This window comes from Bufo bufo, chromosome 4, assembly GCF_905171765.1.
Source record: "Bufo bufo chromosome 4, aBufBuf1.1, whole genome shotgun sequence".
NCBI lineage: Eukaryota > Metazoa > Chordata > Amphibia > Anura > Bufonidae > Bufo > Bufo bufo.
In genome coordinates this window covers 331,135,185-331,153,876 of record NC_053392.1, presented here as the reverse complement: position 1 = coordinate 331,153,876, position 18,692 = coordinate 331,135,185, and the positions used below count along the sequence as shown (strand labels likewise).

Genomic DNA, 18,692 nt, shown 5'->3' with positions numbered 1-18,692 from the left:
ACTAATGGCAGGGGCGAGACTACCTGTTCCTCTAAAAGGAAGGACAAACAGGAGTCTCCCTCAGGCCTTAATACAAATGACAGGGAAATGTAACACACAAAATAACACAAACAAATTACAAAAAGGAAAGAAAACACTTCAAGTGGCTATGGCAGCACCAGGAACTCAGCTGAGATCCACACACTAGCTATCCACAACTCTCATAGCATAGTGGGAAAAACAACAATAAATAGAGAAGGTTAAATGACCATAATAGCCACTCCTGAGGAAAGAAGGTGTGGTAAGCATCAGAAACAACACAGACATCATTTGATCCAAACGGAAAACATGTCAGATCAAACCACGTGTTGCCAGTCTCACCGATCTCCTGCCAACTGTCGCGGGAACGTCAGTGTCTGCTATGGTAACTGATTGGAGCCCCTCTATTTCACTGCTGGGGCTCTGATCGGAACTGCCACTGCACCACCAATGAATATACTGAGGAGGAGTGGACCCTGTGGTCACTGGAAATACTGGGGGGGGGGGGGGGGGGCGATGAATATAATTAACCCGTTAATACAAATGTAAGCTGTTGGTGCCGGCTGTATCACACAGCCTCAATGACAAGGATCCCACTGAAGCGTGGGGTACTGTAGATCGCTGTGTCATTGAGGCCGGGTGTCGGCTGTGTGATGGAAAACACACAAAGTACTACTGATTAATGCAAAGTTTGTTGAAAGTTTAGGTACACTTTAAGGGTATTTTTCCCACTGAAGGTAAGCTTTAACTTTCTTCTAATTCCGTATAGTGTGTTGTTCTTAAACCAAAGTCTTTTTGTACTATGTTTAGATATTGTTCGGACCTTTTTTAAAAATATGACATGAAGTGCAGAGTTCTTCTGTATATCTGTATTTAATTGACATTTTCTAGGTGAGTGCGGAACTTAGGAAACATGTGCTTGTTTAGATAATTTGTATTTCCTATTAAACACTTTCCTTTGGTACTGTCATTTCATGCCAATATGATAATTGAAATGCATTAAAGGAGAAAATTGGATCCCAGCTCTTCTGATACTTTATGAATTTTTCACTTCCTTGGTGCCTGTTGGGAAGAGATTTTGGGGTATCAGTTGGTTTCTTTTATCCACTGAAAACCAATTGAATTTATGTAAGACATGCTCAAACCCTCAATGAATTATTTACTCAGAGTCCATTACAAGGAAGCATTCATTAATATATTTAAAATATGTAGACTGTAGGGCACATTAAATAGTTAAATATTACGATTTATGTAGATTTTGCTGGCTTAATTTTAATTACTGTACTATAGAAAGTTTATAGCAAGTTTATTTTTTTATACATTGTTATGATATATCATTGTGTGAAACTTAGGGTACTTTCACACTAGCAGCAGGACTGATCCAACAGGCTGTTCACCCTGTCGGATTCGTCCTGCCGCTATTTCGCCAGACAGCCGCTCCATCCCCATTGACTTTAATGGGGACGGGGCGGAGCTCCGGCCAAGCACGGCAGTTCGCGGTGAGAGGCCGCCGGACTAAAAAGTCGGACATGCAGTACGCCGTGCTACGCCGGAGCTCCTCCCCTCTCCCCATTATAGTCGGCAGCGACACGGCGAAATAGCGGCAGGATGGATCCGACAGGGTGAACAGCCTGTCGGATACATCCTGCCGCTAGTGTGAAAATAGCCTTAAATAAATAAAATAAAGTATACATATTGGGTATTGCCACGTCTGTAACTACCTGCTCTATAAAAGTCACATGGCCTAAACCCTCAGATGAACACCGTAAAAAAAAAAAAAAAAAGTCGCCGCAAATTCGCATGCAAACAGATGCATTTGTGAGACGGATCCGGGTGCGGATCCGTTTGACAAATGCATTGCAATGCCGGATCAGTCTTTCCGGTTGTCATATTTTTTCACATTTTTAAAGGTCTGCGCATTGCGGCAATTTTAATGCCTGATCCGGCACTAATACATTTCAATGGAAATTAATGCCGGAAACGGCATTCAGGCAAGTGTTCAGGAATTTTGGCCGGAGAGAAAAATGCAGCATGCTGCGGTATTTTCTCCGCCCAAAAAACGTAAGAGGGACTGAACTGATGCATACTGAACGGAATGCTCTCCATTCAGAATGCATTAGGATAAAACTGATCAGATTTTTTACGGTATTGAGCCCCTAGGACGGAACTCAATACCGGAAAAGAAAAACGCTAGTGTGAAAGTACCCTAACATCGCAAAAAGTGTAATAGCAAGCTATCATATGCACCCCAAAATAGTGCCAATCAAACTGATATGTCATCCCGCAAAAAATGAGACCCTACCTAAGACAATCGCCCAAAAAATAAAAAAAACGACGGCTCTCAGAATATGGAGACATTAAAACATGATTTTTAGTTTAAAAAATGCTGTTATTGTGTAAAATTTAAATAAATAAAAAGTATACATATTGGGTATCGCCGCATCCATAAGAACCTGCTGTATAAAAATATCACATGACCCTAACCCCTCATGTGAACACCATAAAAAGTATGTCAAAAAAGGCATTATTCATCACCTTACATCACAAAAAGTGTAATAACAAGCAATCAAAGTCATATGCACCCTAAAATAGTACCAATCAAACCGTCATCTTATACCGAAAAAAATTTGCCCAAAAATAAAAACTATGGCTTTCAGAAAATAGAGACACTAAAAAATCATTTTTTTTCAAAAATGCTTTATGTAAGACTGAAACAAACAACCAAAAAAGTTGTCATATTTGGTATTGTCACGTCCATAACAACCTGCTCTATAAAAATACTACGTGATATAACCTGTCAGATAAACATGGTAAATAACAAAAAATAAAAATGGTGCCAAAACAGCTATTTTTGTTACCTTGCCTCACAAAAAGTGTAATATAGAGCAACCAAAAATCATATGTACCCTAAAATAGTACCAACAAATCTGCCACCTTATCCCATAGTTTCCACAATGGGGTCTTTTTTTGGAGTTTCTACTCTAGGGGTGCATCAGGGGTCTTAAAATGTGACATGGCAGCTTAAAGGGCTTCTGTCAGCCGACTAAACCGTTTTTTTGTTTAATAATAATCCCTATACTGCGATCTCTGCATACATAAGTAAAATAATAATTTTCGTTTAGTAGAATTTGATAAAACGCTATTTTTATAATATGTAAATTACCTTGCTACCAGCAGGTAGGGCGGCTACTTGCTGGTAGCAGCCTCATCCTCCGACCCTAATGAAGCCCCCTCCGCATTGTGATTGACAGGGCCAGGGAACGGAATAGTTCTCTGCTGGCCCTGCCTGTTTTCATTCAATATCTGGCGCCTGCGCCACAGCCGTACCTATCTTCAATCTGCGCAGGCGCACTGAGAGGCGGCCACTCACTCGGCCGCTCCATCCTCAATGCGCCTGCGCCGATGACGTCACATCTACACCCGGCGCAGGCGCATTGAGGAGCGAGCGGCCGAGTGAGTGGCCGCCTCTCAGTGCGCCTGCGCAGATTGAAGATAGGTACGGCCGCGGCGCAGGCGCCAGATATTGAATGAAAACGGGCAGGGCCAGCAGAGAACTATTCAGTTCCCTGGCCCTGTCAATCACAATGCGGAGGGGGCGTCATTAGGGTCGGAGGATGCGGCTGCTACCAGCAAGTAGCCGCCCTACTTGCTGGTAGCAAGGTAATTTACATATTATAAAAATAGCTTTTTATCAAATTCTACTGAACGAAAATTATTATTTTACTTATGTATGCAGAGATCGCAGTGTAGGGATTATTATTAAAAAAAATAAATAAAATGGTTTAGTCGGCTGACAGAAGCCCTTTAAAATTATCCCAGTGAAATCTGCCTTCCAAAAACCATATGGTGTTACTTTCCTTCTGTGCCCTGTTGTGTGCCCGTACAGTAGTTTACGACCACATATGGGATGTTTCTGTAAACTACATAATCAGAGCAATAAATATTGAGTTTTGTTTGGCTGTTAGCCCTTGCTTGGTTAGCGAAAAAAATGTAGTAAAATGGACATGAAGTAGACATATGGGGAATGTAAAGTAATAACTATTTTTGGAGTTAATATTTTCGATCATAAAAGTAGAGAAATTGAAATTTGTACTTTGAAATTTTTCAAAATTTTTGGTAAATTTGGTATTTTTTAAAATAAATAAAATGAAATTTTTTGACTCAATTTTACCAGTGTCATGAAGTACAATATGTGACGAGAAAACAGTCTCAGAATGACCTGGATAAGTCAAAGCGTTTTAAAGTTATTACCTCATAAAGTGACATGTCAGATTTGCTAAAAATGGCCTGGTCAGAAAGGTGAAATATGGTATGGTCCTGAAAGGGTTACTAGCCTAGCCTCACGTTTACACTGTCTGGCCCTGTCAATGAAAGTGCAGAAGGCGTGGCAGTTGCAGAGGGAGCAGAGCCTCTGAGTAAAGCCTCATGCACATGTCCGTGAAACACGGACCGTGTGATACCGGCCTGTATTTCTTCTGAGTGCAGGAGTGCACGGCATCATTGGTTGCTATGACGCCGTGCGCTTCGTGCTGCCGCCGCTGTACAGTAATACAATGGTATAGATCATACGAGTGTATTACTGTACTGCAGCTGCAGCAGGAAGTGCACGGCGTCATAGCAACCAATGACGCCGTGCGCTCCTGCACTCAGAAGAAATACAGGCCGGTATCACACGGTCCGTGTTTCATGGATGTGTGCATGAGGCTTAACAGATGTCTTCGGCTGCCAAGCCTACATGCAACAGGTCATCCAGCCAGCTAGGTAGAAATCTGCTGACAGAAGCCCTTTTAAGCTGTGACGGTTTGTAGGTCTTGTATATAAAAACTAGCGAAGATGATAATTGGAGCAGTTAGCTAGCACAACTAGTCATTTCACTTGTTTCTGATTGGATCTTATGGTCAACCACTCTACGGCCTCTTTCACACTGGCGTCGCGGGTGAGGTCCGGATGCAATGCAGGTGCATTCAGGGAAAAACGTGCGAATAAGGTACACAATTTTAGTCAGTTTTGACTGCAATTGCGTTGCGCGGAAGAAAAGGAGTGCAATGCGTTTTGCACGCGTGTGAGAAAAAACTGACTGTGGTACCCAGACCCGAACCTGGACTTCTTCACTGAAGTTTGGGTTTGGGTTTGGTGTTCTGTAGATTTTATTATTTTCCATTATAACATGGTTATAATAGAAAATAATAGCATTCTTTAATACAGAATGCTTAGTATAATGTCAATTGAGGGTTAAGAAATAATAAAAACATAACTCATCTCATCTACTTGATCGCGCAGCCGGGATCCTCTTGTTTGTTCTTGAAGGACCTGCCAAAGGACCTTCGATGACATCATCGCGCTCACCATGTGGTGAGCGCGGCGACGTCAGCACAGGTCCTGCTGAATGAAGATAGAAGGACCTTGTCATACATCCCTCGTCTCCTTAGCAACCATGCGTGAAAATCGCACTGCATCCGCAAAATGCGATGTGATTTTCACGCAGCCCCATTATTTTCTATGGGGCCTGCGGTACGTGAAAAACGCAGAATATAGAACATGCTGCGATTTTCACGCAACGCACAAGTGATGCATGAAAATCACCGCTCATGTACACAGCACCATTGAAGTGAATGGGTCCGGATTCAGTGCTGGTGCAATGTGTTCACCTCACTCGCCCGTGTGAAAGGGGCCTAACCTCTTATGTGAACTTATTTTCATACATGAAGCCTAGTATGGTAGAACCACACAAGCATATGAAAACATAAATACTACATGTAGATGCTGACCTTGGTCGGCTTCATGTAACTAAAGATGCGGTGGCCCTGTTACACCTTTCTATTTTAGAAAATGTCTTTTTCTAGTTATTTTGTCGTCGCCTTACAACAGTTTAGTCTTCTTCTCACTTGACTTGCAGCAGCGATCTTTACTTTTCGTGATCAGAAATGCAGGGTAAGCTCCAGTTTACGTTTTATGGTCTTTTCTTTATCGATATAGTGTTCCAGTTTTCATTTGCTTCTTGGCTATAATACTGATTTATTACAACCAGCAGTTGCCGGGTAACTTCATTTTTAATGACCTCTTAGCTGCTGGAACATTATTAATGGGCAGTATTTGATTCTGCTTTGTCAGCAGGGTAGAAGAAGAAAGAAGGAAGACCTTCACATACACTTTGCTAATGCTATTGTAATTTTGACCTTTACGTTGCTTTTATATACCAATAATGTTTGTTAATCCCATTCATTGATCGTTTCTTTCCAAATTGAATTTACCCGTTCATTTGACATTATGCATTTCCATTGCATATTAGGCTTCTACCATTTTCACTGTTTTTGACTTTTGAAAAATTTGGGTTTTAACCCTTTCCCTGACACATTTTTAGTTTTTTTTCCTCCTTGTCTTCCAAGAACCATGTTTTTTTTCCCTTCACATGTGGGATTGTTTTTAGTGGGATAAGTTGTACTTTCGAATGGCACCATTTATTATTCCATACTGTGTAGTACAGAGCTGGAAAAAATTCTAGATGAGGTGGGATTGGGAAAAACACAATTCTGCTATTGTTTTATGGACTTCGTTTTTAAAGCATTTGCGGTACCCAAATTTATATTGTTTTTTTTTTAATACTTAAAAAAAAAAAACTTTGAAGAAAACTTTTCTGTACATTGCCATATACTGACACCCATATTTATTTTTATATTTACATCTGTTTAGCTGTTTTATGGCTCATTATTCGTGGGGCGATCTGTAGGTTTTCAAATACCATTTTTGGTGTGTGTGACTTTTTTTTATGCAGTTTACCTTTAAAGGTAGAGTTGAGCGAACACCTGGATGTTCGGGTTCGAGAAGTTCGGCCGAACTTCCCGGAAATGTTCGGGATCCGAACCCGACCCGAACTTCGTCCCGAACCCCATTGAAGTCAATGGGGACCCGAACTTTTCGGCACTAAAAAGGCTGTAAAACAGCCCAGGAAAGAGCTAGAGGGCTGCAAAAGGCAGCAACATGTAGGTAAATCCCCTGCAAACAAATGTGGATAGGGAAATGAATTAAAATAAAAAAAATAAAAATTAACCAATATCAATTGGACAGAGGTCCCATAGCAGAGAATCTGGCTTCACGTCAGCAGAGAATCAGTCTCTTCATGCCATAGCAGAGAATCAGGCTTCACGTCACCCACCACTGGAACAGGCCACTGTCACATATTTAGGCCCCGGCACCCAGACAGAGGAGAGAGGTCCCGTAACAGAGAATCTGGCTTCATGTCAGCAGAGAATCTGGCTTCATGTCATAGCAGAGAATCAGGCTTCACGTCACCCACCACTGGAACAGGCCACTGTCACACATTTAGGCCCCGGCACCCAGACAGAGGAGAGAGGTCCCGTAACAGAGAATCTGGCTTCATGTCAGCAGAGAATCAGGCTTCACGTCACCCACCACTGGAACAGGCCACTGTCTGGGTGCTGGGGCCTAAATATATGACAGAGGAGAGGTTCATTCAACTTTGGGTTGCCCCGCAATATAATGGTAAAATGAAAATAAAAATAGGATTGAATGAGGAAGTGCAATAATATATTGTTAAGGGGAGGTAGTTAATGTCTAATCTGCACAAGGGATGGACAGGTCCTGTGGGATCCATGCCTGGTTCATTTTTATGAACGTCAGCTTGTCCACATTGGCTGTAGACAGGCGGCTGCGTTTGTCTGTAATGACGCCCCCTGCCGTGCTGAATACACGTTCAGACAAAACGCTGGCCGCCGGGCAGGCCAGCACCTCCAAGGCATAAAAGGCTAGCTCTGACCACGTGGACAATTTGGAGACCCAGAAGTTGAATGGGGCCGAACCATCAGTCAGTACGTGGAGGGGTGTGCACAGGTACTGTTCCACCATGTTAGTGAAATGTTGCCTCCTGCTAACACGTTCCGTATCAGGTGGTGGTGTAGTTAGCTGTGGCGTGGTGACAAAACTTTTCCACATCTCTGCCATGCTAACCCTGCCCTCAGAGGAGCTGGCCGTGACACAGCTGCGTTGGCGACCTCATGCTCCTCCTCTGCCTTCGCCTTGGGCTTCCACTGGTTCCCCTGTGACATTTGGGAATGCTCTCAGTAGCGCGTCTACCAACGTGCGCTTGTACTCGCGCATCTTCCTATCACGCTCCAGTGTAGGAAGTAAGGTGGGCACATTGTCTTTGTACCGGGGATCCAGCAGGGTGGCAACCCAGTAGTCCGCACACGTTAAAATGTGGGCAACTCTGCTGTCGTTGCGCAGGCACTGCAGCATGTAGCCAGGCTGCCCAGAGGTAAGGACAAGCTGTCCTCTGTGGGAGGCGTATCGTCATCGTCCTGTGTTTCCCCCCAGCCACGCACCAGTGATGGGCCTGAGCTGCTTTGGGTGCCACCCCGCTGTGAACATGCTTCATCCTCATCCTCCTCCACCTCCTCCTCGTCCTCCAGTAGTGGGCCCTGTCTGGCCACATTTGTACCTGGCCTCTGCTGTTGCAAAAAACCTCCCTCTGAGTCACTTCGAAGAGACTGGCCTGAAAGTGCTAAAAATGACCCCTCTTCCTCCTGGGCCACCTCCATCATCGCCCTAAGTGTTTTCTCAAGGAGACATAGAAGTGGTATTGTAACGCTGATAACTGCGTCATCGCCACTGGCCATGTTGGTGGAGTACTCGAAACAGCGCAACAGGGCACACAGGTCTCGCATGGAGGCCCAGTCATTGGTGGTGAAGTGGTGCTGTTCCGCAGTGCGACTGACCCGTGTGTGCTGCAGCTGAAACTCCACTATGGCCTGCTGCTGCTCGCACAGTCTGTCCAGCATGTGCAAGGTGGAGTTCCACCTGGTGGGCACGTCGCATATGAGGCGGTGACCGGGAAGGCCGAAGTTACGCTGTAGCGCAGACAGGCGAGCAGCGGCAGGGTGTGAACGCCGGAAGCGCGAACAGACGGCCCACACTTTATGCAGCAGCTCTGACATGTCGGGGTAGTTGCGAATGAACTTCTGCACCACCAAATTCAGCACATGCGCCAGGCAAGGGATGTGCGTCAAACCGGCTAGTCCCAGAGCTGCAACGAGATTTCGCCCATTATCGCACACCACCAGGCCGGGCTTGAGGCTCACCGGCAGCAACCACTCGTCGGTCTGTTGTTCTATACCCCGCCACAACTCCTGTGCGGTGTGGGGCCTGTCCCCCAAACATATGAGTTTCAGAACGGCCTGCTGACGTTTACCCCGGGCTGTGCTGAAGTTGGTGGTGAAGGTGTGTGGCTGACTGGATGAGGAGGAGGAAGCTGAGTAGGAGGAGGAGGAGACAGGAGGCAAAGAATGTTGCCCTGCGATCCTTGGCGGCGGAAGGACGTGCGCCAAACAGCTCTCCGCCTGGGGCCCAGCCGCCACTACATTTACCCAGTGTGCAGTTAGGGAGATATAGCGTCCCTGGCCGTGCTTACTGGTCCACGTATCTGTGGTTAGGTGGACCTTGCCACAGATGGCGTTGCGCAGTGCACACTTGATTTTATCGGACACTTGGTTGTGCAGGGAAGGCACGGCTCTCTTGGAGAAGTAGTGGCGGCTGGGAACAACATACTGTGGGACAGCAAGCGACATGAGCTGTTTGAAGCTGTCTGTGTCCACCAGCCTAAATGACAGCATTTCATAGGCCAGTAGTTTAGAAATGCTGGCATTCAGGGCCAGGGATCGAGGGTGGCTAGGTGGGAATTTACGCTTTCTCTCAAATGTTTGTGAGATGGAGAGCTGAACGCTGCCGTGTGACATGGTTGAGATGCTTGGTGACGCAGGTGGTGGTGTTGGTGGTACATCCCATGTTTGCTGGGCGGCAGGTGCCAACGTTCCTCCAGAGGCGGAGGAAGAGGCCGAGGCGGCGGCAGCAGCAGAAGAGGTAGCAGGGGGAGCCTGAGTGAGTTCCTTGTTTTTAAGGTGTTTACTCCACTGCAGTTCATGCTTTGCATGCAGGTGCCTGGTCATGCAGGTTGTGCTAAGGTTCAGAACGTTAATGCCTCGCTTCAGGCTCTGATGGCACAGCGTGCAAACCACTCGGGTCTTGTCGTCAGCACATTGTTTGAAGAAGTGCCATGCCAGGGAACTCCTTGAAGCTGCCTTTGGGGTGCTCGGTCCCAGATGGCGGCCGTCAGTAGCAGGCGGAGTCTCTTGGCGGCGGGTGTTCTGATTTTGCCCACTGCTCCCTCTTTGTCTTTTGCTACGCTGTTGGCTCGGTCTCACCACTGCCTCTTCCTCCGAACTGTGAAAGTCAGTGGCACGACCTTCATTCCATGTGGGGTCTAGGACCTCATCGTCCCCTGAATCGTCTTCCACCCAGTCTTGATCCCTGACCTCCTGTTCAGTCTGCACACTGCAGAAAGACGCAGCAGTTGGCACCTGTGTTTCGTCATTATCAGAGACGTGCTGAGGTGGTATTCCCATGTCCTCATCATCAGGAAACATAAGTGGTTGTGCGTTAGTGCATTCTATCTCTTCCACCCCTGGGGAAGGGCTAGGTGGATGCCCTTGGGAAACCCTGGCAGCAGAGTCTTCAAACAGCATAAGAGACTGCTGCATAACTTGAGGCTCAGACAGTTTCCCTGATATGCATGGGGGTGATGTGACAGACTGATGGGCTTGGTTTTCAGGCGCCATCTGTGCGCTTTCTGCAGAAGACTGGGTGGGAGATAATGTGAACGTGCTGGATGCACTGTCGGCCACCCAATTGACTAATGCCTGTACCTGCTCAGGCCTTACCATCCTTAGAACGGCATTGGGCCCCACCAAATATCCCTGTAAATTCTGGCGGCTACTGGGACCTGAGGTAGTTGGTACACTAGGACGTGTGGCTGTGGCAGAACGGCCACGTCCTCTCCCAGCACCAGAAGGTCCACTAACACCACCACGACCATGTCCGCGTCCCTTACTAGATGTTTTCCTCATTGTTCCCGTTCACCACAATTTTGAAAATGGCAAATTTGGGAATAGTTTTTTAACCCAGAACAAAAACTGTGCTTTTACGGTCACTACAAATAATTTGACCAGCTAAAACAGTACTGATTTGGAGGAATATAAATGTCAGGGCTATTTTTTAGGCGCTGTGTGACAGGTATACCTTTAATCACAGAATTAGACTTGTATCTGCACTTTAGCGTGTGTGTTAAGTTTTTCAGAATGACACCATCAGCACCTTGAATCTAATCTACCCTTTTTGGGAAAGATTTAAAGTAGGCCTGATATAGCAGAAACTACTAATTTTGAGAGTGGCAAATTTGGGAATAGTTTTTCAACCCAGAACAAAAACTGTGCTTTTACGGTCACTACAAATAATTTGACCAGCTAAAACAGTACTGATTTGGAGGAATATAAATGTCAGGGCTATTTTTTAGGCGCTGTGTGACAGGTATACCTTTAATCACAGAATTAGACTTGTATCTGCACTTTAGCGTGTGTGTTAAGTTTTTCAGAATGACACCATCAGCACCTTGAATCTAATCTACCCTTTTTGGGAAAGATTTAAAGTAGGCCTGATATAGCAGAAACTACTAATTTTGAGAGTGGCAAATTTGGGAATAGTTTTTCAACCCAGAACAAAAACTGTGCTTTTACGGTCACTACAAATAATTTGACCAGCTAAAACAGTACTGATTTAGAGGACTATAAATGTCAGGCCTATTTTTTAGGCGCTGGGTGACAGGCTCAACTTGCCCCTGATGTAGTATATGGCCAAAAAATAACCACACTGTTGATGGTTAAATGCACTTGGGTGACACAAGCTCAGCCTGCACCTGATGTAGGATATAGCACAAAATAACCACACTATTGATGGTTAAATGCACTTGGTAGCTTGTGCTGGCGCACAACAAGCCACAAAATGGCCGCCGATCACCCCAGAAAAAAGTGATATAAAAACGCTCTGGGCAGCCTAAAAAAAGTGAGCAATTCAATATCAGCACTTCAATGATCCACAGCTGTAGATCGATCACTGAATGAAGTCTTTTGGAGGAGTTAATCACTGCCTAATCTCGCCCTAACGAGACTTTCAAAAAGCGCCAAGAAAGCGACGAACCCCGAACCCGGACTTTTACGAAAATGTTCGGGTCCGTGTCACGGACACCCCAAAATTCGGTACGAACCCGAACTATACAGTTCGGGTTCGCTCATCCCTACTTATAGGATAAATACTTAAAGAGTAAATAAACTTTTCTAAAACTAGCTTTTAAAATGTTTTAAATAGCCCAAAATGACTTTTGTAATGCACTTTATTAATTAATTAAAATGTTTTCCTACTCAAATTGGCACCCAGTCCTGGGTGCTAGTGCACCTTATCATTATTCTAGTTACAGCGCTCAAGGCTCTCTATAGCATATTGCTACTCCTGTACCGATGTGCTATGGTGAACTTTCAGCAGAGCAGGCTCAGGCAGGAGCGCTGCACCTTCAGGTTTCATTGGCTCTGCTCGGCTTTTTATTTATTTATTTATTTTTTAGCAGAGCCTATGCACCTTTTGAGGTTTCGGCAAAGGTTTATGTCCCCTTTAAAGGGGTTGTGCAGGGGTTTTAGATAGATTATCCTCAGATTAGGTCATCACTATCTGATCGGCGGAGGACCAACACCTGGAACCCCCATCAATGAGCGGTTTGAAGAGGAGGCAGAACTCCATGCGAGAGCTGCTTTCTCTTTAATGTACTATGCGTCGTCTCCTTTGCAGCGGCGGCGTAGTTACAAGTACTTGCTTCATTCAAGTGAATGGAGCAAGTCGTTGTAATAACACTGCACTTCCAAGATGACGAGCAGTGTAATGAAAAGGGAGTAGTGCTCGCATGAAGCGTCAACTTCTTTTTAACCAACAGATCAGCGAGGGTGCCGGGTGTCTGACCCCTGCCGACTTGAGGATAGGTCATCAATATAAAACCCCTGCACAAGCCCATGTACTTGGCATGTTACTGATCAAAGTTGATTTTTAATTTATCATATTTGAACATACTGAACAATTCCCACAGCTGTGTTTGTATTGGATAACACTGACATAATGCTGCCAGTGTTATCCAATACATTCCAGAACTGTATGGGTTACATAGCATCATAAATCAATATAATGCTATGGGACCCCGTCAGTGCTGGGAGGTCAGCCCGGGAGCTGCTCTGCGGACTCGCAGCGTGACACACGCTCGTCTGCAAGGGGCCTTACTCCTTCATATTTTACTCTCACTAGTCCATCTTGGAGCTGTTTACATCTGTTGAATGATATTATCCGCTCTCCTTTCAAGCTCTTGGTCAGATACTCGATGTACTAGGTTGTTCTGATCATGCTCACTGGGGCCTGTACTAGAAAGGGAACAAACTTTAGATCCTTATTTTACCAACATCTTTGGCAAAAAAGTTACTGCATGGCAGAGAGTGCGTGTTCACATGCCTGTTGAGTGACATTCATTAGATATTCACTATCGATGATATGGGCAGTTGGATCATTAGCTCAAGAAATTCTCATAATGACTGTTGGTAAGGTGCAATCTTAAAAGGGTATTCCCATGTCAGACAATGGGGGCATATCGCTAGGATATGCCCCCATTGTCTGATAGGTGCACGTCCCACATACAACGAGAATGAAGTGGGAAGCGCTGTGGCTGGAGGACCCCGGATTTCCCGGGGTCTGTCCATCACCAAGCGCTGCTCCCATAGAAGTGAATGGAAGCGCACTGCACATGTACGGCACATGCTCCCATTAATTTCTATGGGCCAGACAGCAATAGCTGAGCCAGCTCTCGGCTATTTTCAGCAGCCCCTAGAAATGCATGGAGTGCGCTGCGCATGCGCAGTGCACCCTCCGTTCATTTCCCGGCTCCGTTCTCATTGTAGGTGCGGGTCCCAGCGGTGGGACCCGCACCTATCAGACAATGGGGGCATATCCTAGCGATATGCCCACATTGTCTGAGATGGGAAAACCCCTTTAAAGGGAATCTGTCAGCCCCAAAACACCCCAACCTAGCATAAACGGTGTATAGTGTCAGTGATGCCAAGTTTGGTCATGTAATTTTTATCTTTATACTCATTTGCATTCTGTTGCTGTGCTCCGACAAACCAGCAATAAAATGCGGTGAGAGGACTCCTTTTTCAGTCTTCTCCATTACGTGTGTGAGCTCAGGAGTCCTCCCAATGTATTTTACTGCTGGTTTGTCAGAATGCAAGTGAGTTTAAAGATAAAAATGACATAACCGGACTCCTAAGCCTAGAATGATCAGGAAAGGGCTGCTCCATCCTCAGTTGCCCACAGATCAGACCACATGTTCAATGTGACGGGTTCTCTTTAAATGAATTGAAAATGGAGCAGCACTGCAACATTTCATGTTTGATTACAAGGCCTAAAGATTACAGCAGTAAAATGTCACCCCTACTGAAATTGCAGAATGATTTTATCTTTCCTGGATGAATTCAGTATTTTCAGTTGGTGCTGTTTATGAGCCATTGAAATGGGCACCTGGAGGTCAACCCTACCTACGTGTCGGAGCGCTGCTGAAATGATTTGACATTTTCCCAGCCGAGTGTCAGGAACAGTAAGAATGTTCTGTCGACATCAAATGACCCCTTTTAGAGACATGGCATCACGCGCTCTAGTGTACCTATTTTTTCTGACATTTTTTAAGTATTGCTTTTATTTGCGTACAACCAAGCGACATGCCTTTTTTGAGTGTGTGTTTGCAATGTCAGCATGTCATGTTGAAGCAGCCATACTTTGCACAAAAATTAATTTGTTATAAATACTTTTATATTTTTACCTTACAAAGGTGTTTCTATTTTTCAGTTTTGTTGCAGCAGCCTTTTTTCCATAGTGACAACAGGAAGTGCAGCCATGTTGGTTGTCACTTTTTGATTTAGCTTCTCAGTAACTAAAGACCAGCTGTGTTTGACATTATGGGGCAGATTTACTATTGAAAATGTGCAATTTCTTCTACATCGTTTGCACCAAAAAAAAGGGCATATATGCTTTGCACTGCGTTTATGAAGTGTATTAGACATTTTTCTAATCCTTTTACGCCTTGTCTTGGGAAAGTATTTGGGCATGGCATAAATGCACCTCAGGTCACCAAAAATGGACCAACCTTTTGGCACATTTTTGGACTAAAACTTAACCCCTTAAGGACGCAGGGCGTATCGGTACGCCCTATTTCCCGAGTCCTTAAGGACTCAGGGCGTACCGGTACGTCCTAACTTGAAATCAGTATTCCGGCGCCCGAGGGGTTAAACGGAACGGGATTTCGGCTGAAATCCTTCAGCCGGCATCCTGTGACAACGCCAGGGGGGGGGTCATGTGACCCCCCCGTGTCGGCGATCGCAGCAAACCGCAGGTGTTCCCTCACTAGTGTTCCCTCTGAACTGTTTTAGACATGTCTGGTAGCCCCCTAGTTCATTTTGGAGGTGAGCTGCTCCACTGTAGTGTGTCAATCCGCCTTGCACTTCTTTGTAGCCAACGTTCACCTCTGACATCAATGGCACATGGTGCTACACAGTTTCTACGTCACTTATTCACAATGGTGCCATTTGTCCACTCACAATACACTTTCACCACAGCCGCACGTGAACAGTCCAAAAACTGCGCAGCTTTAGAAATACTCCCACCCTTTTTGCAACTCTGATAATTGGTAACAATTCTATAACATCACTTATTGCACAGCTTTCCTCATTCTGTCTACACTCAGTTCTGATGCATGGGGCACTATTAATGTATCCTACCATTATTAGCTCAGTATATGTAAATGAATTTAGAATGTCCAGAGGCCAATAGCTTGTTTTCTTGTTCTGTTTTCTAAATTACACCGTGCACTTGCCAGAAAGTGTGCATCCAATATTTTCTTTCTTCTGAAGGCAAAGTTGTACAGTTTTAATTGGCTCTAAAATGCCAGCCGTGACCACTTAATTGGCAGGAAAGTGAAACTTGTGATCTCTGTCCAGATATGTCCCAATTTGAACATAATTTCCATCTTCTGGTATTTGAATTCATTGAAATGGTAATTTCCTGGTAAACCAGCAGTGGGTTAATAGATTCTGTTTCTGTTCATTGTGATCCATAAGCTTGGAGAATATAGTGGATTGTTTCAAGCCGGCAGGAGTGTAATGGACATTTACATACTATCAGTAAGGCATAAACTTTTTTAATTTATTTTTTTATGTCTTTTTAATATTGATTTTATTATCATTTTGTATGCTGTTTATTTCTTATTTTTACTATACTTGGGTTCTATCTATGGGTTAAATTGAACTCTCTGCTATTCAGTTCACTTAGTTGGAGATAAGAGCGACCTTGATGTGAAAGAACTCATCATGTGGAAACTCAAACATACTCTCTTTGTGGCATCTCAAATCATGCCTTTGGCTTGAATGTTCCTAGGACAATTCACCAAGAAGAGCAACTGCAAGGCATTCTAATTTCCATAGGTTGCTGTTTCAGACATTGACAACCTATAGACCCTTGTTTCTAATGATCTATAGTTTGCATTCTGGGCATAAATGTTTCTTGTCCCTTTGCTTCCTGATCCAGTCATGGTTCACTCCTGCTTGTAGAAGGGGCATGTGTTCAAGTGACTGTAGGATGGAAAACAGAATCCAGTTCCCTACTGTATTAAGTTTTTTTTCTTTTATCTCTCCTGTAGATCCTGATTAAATATTCATTTTTTCTTACAGGAATTCTTCCATGGGTAAAGCTAATAGATAATTTTGATGCAGAGTATGAATATGTCACAAATGAAGGCACCGTCTTCACATTTAAAACTAACCGCAGTGCCCCAAACTACAAGCTGATCAACATAGACTTCAGTGATCCTGGTGAATCCAACTGGAAAGAACTTGTGCCAGAGCATGAAATAGATGTTCTAGGTAAGTGTATGTTAAAGCTGCCTTATTTTTCTAGCAGATGACAGAAATAACCTGACAAAGACAGATCAATCAGGCACTGAAGCATTTATTAATATTAAGGCCTCATGCACACGACCATTGTAAGATATTTCTATTAAAGGGGTTGTCCAACTCCTATAATGCCCCCCCAAATGCCCGTGCCCCTTACACAGATTGTACTTGCCTTGCTCCCCGGCACCCACATCGTTTCTGATGGCCGCCTCTGCATCTCCCTGTTGCGCAGATCAAAACATCCGCCAACGGGGGGGCAGCCAGTAGCAGGCCGTGACGGGAATAAGGCTTCCTAGCATCATTGGTGATGCTAGGGAGGCTCGTTCCCATCGCGGCCTGCTATTGGCTAACCACCTATCACTGGATGTTTTGATCCTCATGACAGGGAGATGCAGCGGCGGCCAAACTACATGAGTGCCGGGGAGTGAGGTAAGTACAATCTGTGTGAGGACCCCGGGCATTTGGGGGGGCATTATAAGAGTTGGATAACCCCTTTTAAAGCCTCATGGATAAGACCTTAGTAGGATATTATTATTAAGGCCTCATGCACACGACCATAGTTGGATATTACTACGAAGGCCTCATGCACACGACTGTAAGTGTTTTGTGATCCCCACAAACCGGAACTGCAAAACACGGATACCGGACCCATGGACTTCAATGAATCCATGGTCCATATGTTGCTGCAAAGTATAGGGCATGTCCTATACTGTACTTTACTGCAACATCTGGACCATGAACCCATTGAAGCCAATGGATCTGTGGCGTGCACACGTCTGGTATCCATGCTTTGTGGGTATCCGGTTTGTAGACCACAAAACACTAATGATGTCACTGAGTATTTCACAATTTTGCATTGTATATATTTGTCAGAAAATTAGGCCAAAGCCTCCTTTCCAAAGTGTTTAGAATTCTGAATGTATGGCACCAAAGCAATGAGAGATTTTTTTTTTAGCACCATGTCTATAATCATCACATAAAGGGAATCTGTCACCAGGAAATTCACTCTTAATTCAGGCACAGTGCCATGTAGGCCTAACTAAGATGAATGTAATGATACCCTTCATTTCACTGTTCATTCCTTCATTCTGGAATCAAAGTACCTCTACTCCTGTCCTTAAAATAAATGCAGGTCCCAGAGGTGGGACCCGCACCTATCAGACATTTATGGCATGTTTTGCAGATATGCCATAAATGTGAAGATGGGATTACCCTTTGAATATGTGGGAGGATCAGCACTTCTTTAGTTGTACTAAGAAGAAACAAATGCATAGTAAGTTTTAAAAAAACAGTTCCATTGGGTTAAACTTTTTATACTTGTACAATACCATTTGAACCATATTAAGAAAATGGTCCATGGAAAATCCAATAGAAATAATATCCAGTAGATTTATATGCCTCCTTTTGTAAATGCAGCTTAATACCTCTGTTCTCCTAGTTCAAACTGTTTTTGGGCAAACTTTTTTACACGATTAGGTTTGGGAAGAAGCTTCACTCCACAAGGAATGAAGGTTGACTTTGTCATGTCAGAAATTTACACTTCAAACTGATCCTCTGGTATTCATAACCTAAACCTTCTGGTATGTCTAACTTTCTATCTTGCCTTATGACCAGGGAGAGAGATCCCTCCTCTACTGGACAGGAACCCAAAGATCGCTTTAAAAGGCCCATCCTCCTTTCTCTCAAGTTATTCCTGTTTCCTGTCAATAGGACAGGGTAGATGGAACTCACAGCCAGGATCGCTATGGGGATGCAGGGCCCCCGTAATACCGACAGATGTGGAGGTTACCTGTCGGCTTC

The 18,692-nt window shown here is 44.5% G+C and overlaps 1 protein-coding gene across 1 annotated transcript in view; it reads left to right on the top strand.

Moving 5' to 3' along the window:
* Positions 1-18,692, top strand: part of LOC120998230 (prolyl endopeptidase) — a 138,858-nt gene that overhangs the window by 56,908 nt on the left and 63,258 nt on the right. Inside the window, exon 8 of the mRNA XM_040428816.1 lies at positions 16,671-16,862. Within this exon, the coding sequence (XP_040284750.1) occupies positions 16,671-16,862 (192 nt within the window). The remainder of the gene's footprint in view (positions 1-16,670; positions 16,863-18,692) is intronic.